The 12,570-nt window shown below is 43.9% G+C and overlaps 1 protein-coding gene across 5 annotated transcripts in view; it reads left to right on the forward strand.

The window, feature by feature from the left end:
• The window catches only part of MEIS2 (Meis homeobox 2), a 204,014-nt gene extending 202,309 nt beyond the window's left edge, over nucleotides 1-1,705 (forward strand). For 3 of the 5 annotated variants that reach the window (XM_007128490.4, XM_028495524.2, XM_007128495.3), the window contains one exon: nucleotides 276-1,705. In XM_007128490.4, the coding sequence (XP_007128552.1) occupies nucleotides 276-562 (287 nt within the window). In that variant the 3' untranslated portion in view covers nucleotides 563-1,705. The remainder of the gene's footprint in view (nucleotides 1-275) is intronic. The other 2 variants (XM_007128493.2, XM_028495525.1) reach the window with 1 other exon arrangement.
• The last annotated feature ends 10,865 nt before the right edge of the window (nucleotides 1,706-12,570 follow it).

Raw genomic sequence — 12,570 nt, forward strand, 5'->3', positions numbered from 1 at the left:
AATGTACTGAATACCATTTTGAAAAACAGTTCCACTTTATGACATTTAGTTGCATTAAATATTTAGTTCTGTTGTGTTGCATTATACTGCTGTGCGATGAAATTAAATGCAAACTACAATTTGAATGTCTGCAAACATTGGCAAGAATCTGCAGCTAAATTTAGATATAAGATTTGCAGTGTCTGTTGTTTTTTTTTTTCTTTTCATCTTTGATGGGTAAAGTATAAAAATGCTTAGGAATTTGACCTGCTTTCTTTTTGCCTCTCTCTTTTCAGGTTTGCAGAGCATGCCAGGGGAGTACGTTTCTCAGGGTGGTCCTATGGGAATGAGTATGGCACAGCCAAGTTACACTCCTCCCCAGATGACCCCACACCCTACTCAGTTAAGACATGGACCCCCAATGCATTCATATTTACCAAGCCATCCCCACCACCCAGCCATGATGATGCACGGAGGACCCCCTTCCCACCCTGGAATGACTATGTCAGCACAGAGTCCCACAATGTTAAATTCTGTAGATCCCAATGTTGGCGGACAGGTTATGGACATTCATGCCCAATAGTATAAGGGAACTCAAGGGAAAAGGAAACACACGCAAAAACTATTTTAAGACTTTCTGAACTTTGACCAGATGTTGACACTCAATATGAAATTCCAGACAGCTGTGATTATTTTTTACTTTTTGTCATTTTTCATCAAGCAACAGAGGACCAATGAGACAAGAACACAAATGTGAAATCATGGGCTCACTGAGACAATTCTGTCCATGTAAAGATCCTCTGGAAAAAGACTCCGAGAGTTATAACTACTGTAGTATAAACATAGGAACTAAGTTAAACTTGTACATTTCTGTTGATCACTCCGTTATGTTGCCTCAAATAGTTTTAGAAGAGAAAAAAAAAATATATCCTTGTTTTCCACACTATGTGTGTTGTTCCCAAAAGAATGACTGTTTTGGTTCATCAGTGAATTCACTATCCAGGAGAGACTGTGGTATATTTTAAACCTGTTGGGCCAATGAAAAAAAGAACCATGCTGGAGACCATGGTGAACGTCTGGCTGAACCTCATCCCTCGGACTCCGGCTTCAAGAATGTGTTTTCATGCCCGGCCTTTGTTCCTCCATAAATGTGTCCTTTAGTTTCAAACAGATCTTTATAGTTTGTGCTTCATAAGCCAATTCTTATTATTATTTTGGGGGACTCTTCTTCAAAGAGCTTGCCAGTGAAGATTTAAAGACAGAGCAGGAGCTTCTTCCAGGAGTTCTAAGCCTTGGCTGTGGACAAAACAGTCTTAAGTTGGGCAGCTTTCCTCAACACACAAAAAAAGTTATTAATGGTCATAGCACCACAACTAGGACTTTATCCGAGACTCAAAGCTTGGAGGATAAAAAGGAGCAAGAGAATACTGTAACAAACTTCGTACAGAGTTCGGTCTATTAATTGTTTCATGTTAGATATTCTATGTGTTTACCTCAATTGAAAAAAAAAAAAGAATGTTTTTGCTAGTATCAGATCTGCTGTGGAATTGGTATTGTATGTCCATGAATTCTTCTTTTCTCAGCACGTGTTCCTCACTAGAAGAAAATGCTGTTACCTTTAAGCTTTGTCAAATTTACATTAAAATACTTGTATGAGGACTGTGACGTTATGTTAAAAAAAAAGGTGTTAAGTCACAAAATGCGGTAATAAATATTTCATTTTTGATTTTTTGTTAGGCTTTTGTGTTTTTAATAGTTTTAAGGCAAGGTTGCCCAGTACCTACTATATATTTGGGATTGAAAGTAGGTGATGGCTTTGCCCCCAGAAATCGAGTATATTTGAAACTTAACTTACCAACAATTTTTTAAGGTAACCACCTCTGTAGGCTTTCAGTATATATTTGGCATATAAATTCTACCAGCAGAAATCTTCTAAAGGTACGAAACTGTGTGTGTGTGTGTGTGTGTGTGTGTGTGTGTGTGTGTGTGTGTTATGAGCCAGGTTGAAAGATCACCAACACGTCCAACCTTTAGATGCATTATGTTAAAAAAAAATACTTTCAGATAAAGCTTTTCATGTTCCTTCTCTGCCAGAATAAAGGGCTCTTTCGGGGTTAATTTTACATCATCAGAAATAACTAACATCTGTGCTCAAAGATAATTCATCTACCTGTGTTTTTTCTCTCTTAGTTACTAAAATACTGTTGAATATGTAAATTAAAATTTACATATAGATGTTCATAGGTGAGTAAACAACTTCTATGGAGTCTGAAATCCTGAGTTGAAGAGATTACTTAATCATTAATATTTAATATAAATTATAGTATGATGTCTTTTTATTTCAGACAGCTCCGTGTGCAGGCACGCTAGTGTGATGATTTGCTCCCTAAACTTAATTTTTTTTCTAAAACAACAACAAAACAGGCAATGTAATGCCATTTTCAGAGTTCCACGCAGCTTTCCTGAACATCTCCGTCATTAGCTTGATGATACTGCACAAGCCATGCCTGCTAAAGTAAGCAAAGTGAAAAAAGGTGTGAGGTATTTGCATTCCCCCTCAATTTCGCAAATAAATATACTATCTTGGAACTTTGTAACACCCAAACTTTGAACCCTGTGTTCAGAAGGGATACCATCATAAACTTTAGCTTAGTTGTGTGATGTCAGCCTGATTGGGAAATCATTTACTATCCCAGAAATTCAAGTTTGTATCTTATTTTGGGTTCTTCCACCTTCCCATTGCAAAACGAACAAACAAACAGACAGACATTAATAGAAGTTGTATACAAAGGAACAAGGAAATAAACTTCTATTGTTTTGTATCATTTTTAGGTAGAATTTTTATAAATCCATTTACTAGTTTAATTAATGTTCTGCTGTTTAAACACAGAAATAACACTTCCGATGCAAGCTAACTGTTCATGGAGAAATTCTGTGCCACTTGGAATAGAGCGAGCTTCCCTCTCATTTTTTTTGTCCAATTTCACCTGGAGTCTTTTTGCAAAATTTAAATATTTGTATATTTTTAATTTAAATGCTTGTACGTAAAATTTGACAAGTTCTTCATTTATAAATTAACTCTCACATCAGCTGAAAAAAAAATTTGGCAAAGTTTTTCTTCCTTTCCTCTCAGTAGAGTAAATGCTGAAGGGTTTACTTGGTAGTTGGCTCATGGTTAGAAAGTGTTTAATGAAATTATTATTAAGCTATTTCATCGCAGTTTAGATCCCAGAACTCTCTATCCTTGGTTTTAATGAATAAAATCATCTCAGGTTTGATTTCTTTAACAACTTCACACCCTATTACCTTAACCTTAACCCTCTTAAATATTTGGAGGTGAATAATAATTGTAATAATATTTGTTTGTATTTCCTTGCTTCCCCCCCCCACCCTCCATAAGCTAAGACAGAGAGGTGGTAAGAGTTGTCCAATTTTTATAATGCTTTTTTTTTTTTATACCACCTCGGAAGGCACTTGCTCCTATCTCGGGTTTACTATTTAGTATAAAGAGTTCCGATTTGGGTATATTTAAGAAAGACTCAGCTGTCAAAAGCAAAGAAACTGGGAATGGTGTTTTGACAACCATATAGTGTTAAAGGAAATACTGTAGTCTGAATAAAATTGCTTATGTTCTCCAAAACAAGAGTAATATAAAAACACTTTTTTATTTATATGGAAAAGCAAAAGCAGAAATAAATTCCAAAGGTTTCCCTTTCTTTAAGAAATTCTGAGAGAATTGCAGTCGCCATCTGTTAAGGGTTGGGAATTGAGCAAGAAGCCACGTTTTGAAGGAAAATGAGAGAAGAGATCAGGGAAGTTGGTGTCTTCCGCCCACCCCCCTTCTCCCCCCACCCCAGGTCAGCGCCCCGCACTCGCCCCAGCTCACCCTGGTTAGATTTGCAGAGAAGCGTCCATCGGGATCCTCCGGCCTCCTCGCCCCCTCCCACCCCTGTGGGCCTGTTAACCCGCAGCAGATTGGGGAGGGGAAATGTGGCTAATATCTCTAGCAGCTGTCAGAGGAGGGACCTTCCTTCAAAGGGACTGGACAGGGATCCTCCACAAGTTCCCCATTAGTCTTGCAGGCCAGCAATTTGATCAGGAGCCTGGACCTCCGCTGCAAGTTGCCACTGTGTGAGAAGGGCCGGTGTCTGGGTGTCTGGATGTGCCGGCTTCGCAGCCACAGCCCCCCGCCCGCCGCCCACCGAGCCGGGTCGGTGCAGACGTGCGTGCGGGGGCTTTGGACAGGGGCAGCTGCGGGAGTGCAGACTCTCCCCCTCCGCGCCGGCTGCCCCGGCCCTCACCTGGCCTTCCGTTTGCGCGCGCGCCTGTGTGTGTTAGACAGAGATAGGCAGACGTGCTTCAAATCGACAGTCGCCGTAATCAGCTAAGGGCGTCGTGCGCTCTCGCTGGAGTTCCCTCCGTCGGGGCCCGGCTGGGAGGAAAAGCTTCGGCGCAGGGGCAACGCGGGCCTGATGGGGGAGGCCGGTCAGATTGTGATGAGAATGGAGACCGTCGGGGCAGTGTTTGAAGGGAGGTTTTAATATTAATAGTTTCGGTGTAGAGACAGAAGGGAGATTGCGTCTAGGGCTCCTCGGGGCAGACTCTGGGTGACAGCGATGATGGATGATCCGGCAGAGCCCAACAGCTCCTCCCCTCCAGCCCCCGCAGTGTCGAAGCTACTTTAGTTGAAGCTTCAGAAATAAAATAAATAAACAGCTTTCCCCCCTCTACTCTTCATACACCTCCAGCCCAACCCCCCGCGCTCCGACATCGATTTATGGATCATTATGAATCAATTACGGCTCTCGATACTTTCCCATTGGCTTAAATAAAACAGTCAAAAGATGAAAACGTGGGGTTCGGTGGAGATTTTTTTTTTTTCCCCTGACAGGAACAATCGCAAAATCCATTATCTCATAATCAGAGGCACTGGGTTAGGAGGTGAAGAGAAAGGAGGGGGTCACCCAGTAAATAACTGGGGGGGGGAACGCAGTGAGGGGGTCGCCCAGCTGCTGTCTTTGTTCAGATAGGTTTGTGGGTTTGGTTGGTTTGTTGTTTGGAGTTTTTTGAACGGGGGCGGGGGAAGGGACCCTCGTGAGAACGAGATGCCTACAGGTTTGTCACCTAATTATTTAACTCCTTTGGAGAAACCTACTTGAACGTGTGTCTCGGCAAACATCAGATGTTGTTGGTAGTGAGGGCACACATGGTAAAGGTGTGGAGGAATGGGTCGTCTGGAAGGCGGATTTTCACTTTGCTGTGAGCAACTGTGTGAGGGTTTGATGCTGGGAAGGGGATTCTCCCTCCCGCAACGCCCCCCCCACCCTCCGTCGGCTGTTTTTGTCGCCAGAACTGGTTTGGATCTGGGACTGGCCGCCCCCCTTCGCCCTCACCCCCGCCCCGGCCGCCGGAGGCTTTTCTTCCCTCTTGCCCCTTCCGCGGCGGTGCCCGAGGTTCTCTAGGTGTTTCTATGACTACATTGTGTGTGTGGGAGGGTCAGATGTGGGGTTGCCCGCGAGAGGGCCGTTCCTGGGCGATCATTTATCAATGTCACCCACATAATGATTCTCTCTGCAGCCTCCTATTGATGAGGATAATTACATTAGCTCAGAGTGACTGATCAATGAAAAACCACCACACAAAAACTTCTTTACTCCTCTATAATACCAAAAACCGATAGAGAAATAACATAGAAAGCCTGATTTTCTTTCCCTTCCCTATCCACCAATGGATTCTGCCCCCCCCCCAAAACAGGACGGGGGAGTAAAAAGAAAAAAGACCCAGGTTTGTTTCGTTTAAAGGAGGATGCAATTTTGTCCGTGAATGCATTTTCTCTAAATGTGTTGGCTTCTTTCCTCCATTGGTAAAGAATATCAACGGATTTGCTAATGTGAGTTGCTTTTAGACTGGTCTGTGGTTTTCCGTTCTTTTTATTTCTTTCCTCCCCTTTGGGCTTTTTTTTTTTTTTTCTGCTTCAGAAAAGGAGACAATTCTTTTATAAATAACTGGAAAAGGAAATTATTCTAGGTCCTCTTTTTTTTTCTTAATCGTTTGCCTAAGTCGGGTTATCTTTTGTCTTTATCACTTTATAAAGTAGCGCAATTAAAGATGTGATGTTGCATGTGTATAAAGAGTGGATCCATAACACAGTCACATAGTACGCTATATTCCCGCTTGAAAGTTTGCAACTAAATTACGATTTCTCTTTTTCTAGACTTAAAAATCAATATTTTCTCAATTAAAGAGAATTTTAATGCTTTACTTGCGAGTTGTTAAAAGCGCTGTAAATTTTATTGTAATGCTTCTTGGCTTCGGAGTAGATGCAGGAGGAGACCGGTTGATTCTCGTGGTCTTTTTCCTCTCAAAGAACCTAGCCCAGGAACATCCAGTGTGTCAGATCAAATCCAAGCAACAAAGGTAAGGAGCGTTCCGAGAGGGACTGGGCAAAGGGTGGGAGCCCGCCAGGGGAGCCCTCCAGCGCCAGAGGCCATTGTCTTGTATATTTTCACCTCTCTGTGTCCCGCCTCCTGAAAGTGACAGAAGTGTCCATTTTACTCTAATCTTTCTCGAAGAGGCGCGCGTTCGACTCCCATCTGCTCCATGACTGTCAGAAAGAAAGCTAAATTGGGGGAGCATTCTAGACTCTTCCCAATGTCCCCCCCCCATGCTCTTTCCTTTCCTTATCTCGCCAAAATTTAACTCCGAACTGGTTTTTTCACAAATTCTGCGAACGTTTATATGTGTTCTGACCTCTTATGTCAGAACTCTCTCCCCACCCTCAAGAGCGCTCACTGTTTACAGATGTTTTCTCCTTCCACACGTCCCACCTAGTAAAAGTTCCCGCAGAGAATTAACTGTGGTGTGGTAATAGCCCAGATCTGTATTGCTCTCTCCTGCAAAGTTGAAATCTGGTAAGGTGAAGAATGGCATTGAACTAACGCTGGAGAGTTGTTCCAGGCCGGCAGAAGCCCAAAGGCTTGAGAATTCCAGGCCCAGGGACTTGGTGGGAAGCAAGGTTGTGAAACTTTTAGATTGTAAGGCAGAGAGGAGGCTAGAATGGTACCCAATAAAAGAATAGAGCAAGGCAGAAAAATGAGGCTTTGGGACCTCTTTGTAATTTAAAAATAAATAATAATGAAGGGAAATTGAATACCTAAAGCTTGCTATTAATTTTTTTCTTAACCCAGTGTCTGAGAACAAGTCCTCAGAGATGCCAGGAAGGGCCTGAGTTTCCAAATGGAACTACTCACAAAGTTCCATTGCGGTTCCCTCTTCAGTTAATTTGCTGGGAATGAGAAGACCAGGGCTATGTGTGTGGTGCACCAAGGGCTTAAGTAAGGGTAAGGTGGGAAGGGGCATCTAGCTATAATGAGGCTGCTGTTTTAAGCTTGAATGGAAAAAGGGGGGAATAGAGAAAAAGCCACACAACATAATAATGCACTTTAAAATAATTCTCACCTACCTGCCTTTCTTTTTCACTTTAATCACATACTCTATCAATTATTATACATAGGTGGGGGGAATTTCTAGTTCATCATCTTTTGTCCAGAGACCCACCGGATTGATTCCCCTTCCCCTAGATTCCTGACATGTACGCCTAGACCATGGCCTTTTTATCAAGTGAGTGGGGCTTTGTTAATGTATTTGTACTTTTCTGCTTTCAGTCTAAGTTTCTCACTTTGGCAGAAGGAGGGGTGCAAGAAAGGAGGGGGAGGGGAGCAGGACACAAAGACTTCAGTTCTCACCAAGCAGGTTTCAAAATAGGAACTTAATGGGAAGAAAAAACGAAAGAATGAAAAAAAAAATAAAGAGGGGGTGAGGATTGTTTATCATAACAGGTTTACTTGTCTGGAAGAAAGGTGATTCTGTGAATATTTTTTCCTTTGAGGATTCTGATTTCTTCATATTGAAACATTTTCAGATTTCCATCCTTTAGCAGACAAAACCTCAATATAAATATGACATGGGCCACTGGCAAAAAAACGAACTTAAACTCACTGCTAAGGGAGGAGGGGGAGTGGGGAGGAGAGAGAGCCCTTTCTGATTAATAACTAGCAGGGTAATGTTGAGGGCTTTTTCTGCCCGATTGCCTTTTTGAATTAGAGCCGATTTCTTCACACTTCAATAGTGCCTGTCTCCTTTAAAATGACTGGCAGATTTGTTTCTCTTTTTTTCTCTCCCTGAGACTTAATGATGTAAATTTTCTAATTAGTTAAATCATATTGCTTAAAGGCCTAATATTTACCGTGTAAGAAATGATCATCCTGATTTGGACCTCTTGAAATATTCGGAGAAATAACATTTGGCTTTTTAGGTTGAAGGATGGGGGAGGAGGAAGGTCTATTACGGGAAGCAGTTTAGAGGAGAGAAGGCACGGACCCCGGCAACATGTTAAATTAATAGTTGAAGTTGAGCTGGGCTCACACCCCAAGTCCGCCTTTATTTTTCAATCAGCGAAGATTTAATTGGCAGCCCTCAGGCCGGGCGATCTTATATTTTCTCATTAGTTTCCCATCACTAATCTTGAGTGTTAGATTGGCTTAAAGGTTGTCAACATTTGACCAATTTTATTTAAGGGGAAAAAAATCATGCATTATGGCTCCAGGATGTGAGATCTGCAAATAAATCCTGCTTGGATCAGCGGAACTAACAGGCGAAAAAAATGTTGACTATTCGTCGTCGCATTTAATAAGTTGCATTAATGTATATTTCAAGGCTAGGGAGAGAGATTATACATGTGCTTCATAGATGCAGATGAAAAGGGGTTGGTGGGGGGGGTGCACTATAAGCGGGGTGGGTAGGTAAAGTGACACATGGGTATGTTGCCGAACAGAAGGTAAATAACCCAACTGGAAGAGCTGCTGAGGGTTTAGGAGCTCCACTCCCCCCCCCCCCCCCCAGCCCGCCGCTTCTTTTTGCAGCTGCGTAAAACTGCAAAGCCTGTCTTGCAGCTCGGAGCCGCTCGGCTGTCTGGTCCAGAGATAACATAAGAGCGCCCCCTGCTGGCCAGCAGAGTAGACTGCTGCGGGTCAGCCCTCTGCGAAGCAAAGCGTGTTTTTCTGCGCCCCGCACCCCGCTCACCTGACTCGTTCCACCACCCCCGCTTCGGTTCTGCAAAAGAACCCCGCGGTGGGGGAACAGTTTGTCAAGGCTGAGCATTTAAGTGAATAAATGATAAATAATAATATACGAATAATAAAATAATAAAGTACGAACCCCTACCTTCAGTTGGTCTCCGGGGAATAAACTATCAAATGACTAAGAAAGGGACACAGTTTTGTTTTTGTTTTTCTAAATCTCTTTATTCTCTGGGTTTTTGCTTGGCTTGTTTCTTTCTGCCGAGCTGTAGATTTCTAGTCCAAGGAAATGTTTTTTAATAGATGCTGTAGTAGTTTTTAAAAAATGGATATCTGATGGGGAAAGAGGCCAATACAAAACAACATTTTACAACCTGGCCAAATTAAACTCCTGGGGAACTCTCACTTTTTCAGTAAAGTCCCGAGAAATCGCTTTCGGAATTCAGACAGTTCCTTTTCTTGAATGACCCCTTTCTGCACCGCAAGGAAATATTGGCCTCTGTCCGGGTTTTGTTTTTGTTTCTAAATAGAGAATGTACTTGAAAGTTGTCACCGTACCTACCTACCTACCTACCTACACACACACACACACACACACACACACACACACACACACACGAGGTCTTTCCCCCCACGAAGGTCCCTGTTCTTTCTCCGCCCGTGTTCTCAATTTTGCTGGAAACGGAAAGAGGAGCTGAAATGCACCAAAATAAACCGCCACTGTCTTTGACACTTGATCTTACCCGTGTGCTTCACGCCAGTGCAAGGTGTGGGACTGGTACTATATGAGAGTGTCGGGGTTATTTTTCAATCTTTTCGATGCACAGAGGCGCTTTCTCGGCGTCCCAGTGCATCTTCCCGGGATTCTAACCACACACACAGTAAGGCGAGGGCGCGCAGGTAGCGGCAGCTGGGACAACCTCTGGCCGCCGACCCGCTACCGCCACCAGCCTCTCCTCCCGCGAAAGGCGCGGGCGGAGCAGCTCTGACGCGGAAAGTCTTCTGCCCGCAGCCAGACCCCACAGAAAGAGCTTAAATCTGCAGTGCGGAACGACTTTAGTTTGCAGGGAGTTTGGGGGGTTGCTTTTTGCAGGTACGGGATCTCAGGATTTTGTGAAAACAGCTCTGAGAAATGAGGGGAAGGAACAGCGGGCAGGGAAGACGGCAGGGGAAAGGTGGGTCACTTGATGTTCATTTCTTGCCAGACGATCAGGACCTTAGAGTTTAAAAATCCGTTCTCTTGCCTCGCTTCTCCCTAGAGCACCCCTCCGCCCCCCGCCCCGCGTCACGCCTTCTCCAGTCCTCCTCTTTGGGGACGCTCCGGGACGGGCACCCGGGGGCTTCAGGGGACGAGGGCAAGGCAGAGGCAGCCCGGTCTGATGGTCTGATGCCAGTGAAGTGACGCTTCATTCCGGTTGTGTTTGAAGAATTGCTGGGGCTGTCGTGACAACTGAGGTAAAGTTAAATATTTATACTCCAAGTTGTTCTCCTTATTTTTTGCCTGTTTTGAAGAAGTTCAGGGCGTTCAAACTTACTTTAAACATAAATCCTGGTCTGGGTGAAGCAGGATCTGTCTCCTGCCACTGGAGTTGACTTTTTGAAAGGTCTTCGTCAAGCTCAGAAGTGAAAGGGAAGTTATCTGTAAACAATATTGGTTCATTTAAATATGTATGTGGGTGTGTGGATATGTAACACACATATTTTATATATCTATCTATAATAGAGAAAAGGAAGCAAGTGACCCCCACTGTAGTTGAATCCAAATAAAAATAATTCCAGTAGACTGTCTCACAGAGGAAGAAAATTTGAAAATCTCATTGTATTTGTCTCAGTTCGACTTAATGAAATTTGGAGACATTGACAGTCTGGTCAATGTTCTAAGTTAATTAATATCAAGGTCCTTAGGAAGAGACCAAAACCACCTTAATCTTAAACCACTTGAAGATTATGATTAAATGAATGGGATCACTAAACATTATCATCTCAAATAGCTATTAACTGTCTCCACCCCTTTATTGTGGCAACAAAATAAACTCTCCACTAGGAATGGTGTTTCTTCTTTTTTATCTTTGTTTTTTGTTTTGCTTGAAGGGCAAAGAAGGGAAAACAGAAGCAAAGAAAACCATCTCAAAAGTCTTGGGATTTGCTGCTGTTCATTTCTGATTTCCTCATCTTTTGCTACAAAGGAAAAAGAAATCTAATGATGTGTCTACATTCAATGAGAAGAAAACACTAACAACAGTGAAGGTGCACTTGTTTTATTTTCTTTTTCCCTGAAAAAAAAATTTCTTTTTAATATCCACCAGTTTAGCAGGTTGAAAACTGTGGAGATGATAAAAGGATGTTTGCTTATCCACATCTATTCTCTGACTTTCATCACTTGAATTTTGTAGGATTTTGTGTCAAATAGAAGTTATGGGAAAGAGAATTAGACACTTGCCAAGGAACAACAATATTATATATACACTTTCAAGTAAGCTCCACCTAATCCTGTATTTGAGTGCTGAGGGGGTGTGTGCTATTTTCCTCTAATAAACCTCAAAGCCCTCATTAGACATAAAGAGGGGTGAGAACTCTATTACAGGGCATTCTGACAAAAATGGAAGCAGTGCATCTCTGCTTTTAGAGCCCTAGGAAAGGACACCACGAAACAATGCCAAAGCCGTTGTGTTTTCCTTTACAGCCCTGAGTTGGGCAGACTTTTCAGAGAAATACAGAGTAATTAAGATTTTACAAAGCAAAATGCTGAAACGAAGGGCGTTGGCTAACAAAAAAGTAAACCATGCTAAAAATTATTCTTCAAACACAGCAAATTTCCAGATGCCACAGAAAATCAATGTAAACGCGCCCCCTCCGAGCCGATCACACAGCTCTCCTGCCGGGTGATGTTTCCAGTTGAAAGTGGAGTTGGAGACCCCACCTCGGCCGGAGAACTCGGAGCTGTTACCCTGAGGCCACCAGGAGGGGAGGGAGTGTCGCCCCCGTGTCCCCCGCCCCCGCCGCGCTCCACACCTGTTCCCTCCTTCCCCTCGCTGGGACGCAGGACAGGCGAGGAGCTGGGCCGATTGCGCCCCCAATCTTCAAGGGGTACCGCTAGCTGAGGCTCCTGCTGCCAACCAGGGAGGAAACCCTACCAGGCCCCCAGAGGCCGAAGACCCAGCCAAAGGGAAGGAGGTTCCCTGTCTGAGGCACACGCAGCTGCCCTCCCCATTCTGGGCCAGGCTCCCGTGCCCGGGTGAGCAAAGGCTCTAAGGCCACTTTGGTCCCGGAGCAAGTGTGAAATGCAATGGAGGGGGTCACTGTCCCCCTTGCGCGCTAGGATATGTGTGTGTGTGTGTGGAGTGTGAGGGAGAGAGAGAGAGAGACAGAAAGAGAGACGGAGAGAGAGACACGTGCGCTTGGAGCGGGCCTCTGGCCGCAGACATCAGCTGGGGATGTTCTCCACGCGGCTTCGGGGGCCACCATCCCACACCTTGCCCTGTCTCCCACCTCCGCCTCCCCCACCCCGCCAGCT

This window comes from Physeter macrocephalus, chromosome 11 (genome assembly GCF_002837175.3).
Source record: "Physeter macrocephalus isolate SW-GA chromosome 11, ASM283717v5, whole genome shotgun sequence".
NCBI classification, from domain to species: Eukaryota; Metazoa; Chordata; class Mammalia; order Artiodactyla; family Physeteridae; genus Physeter; species Physeter macrocephalus.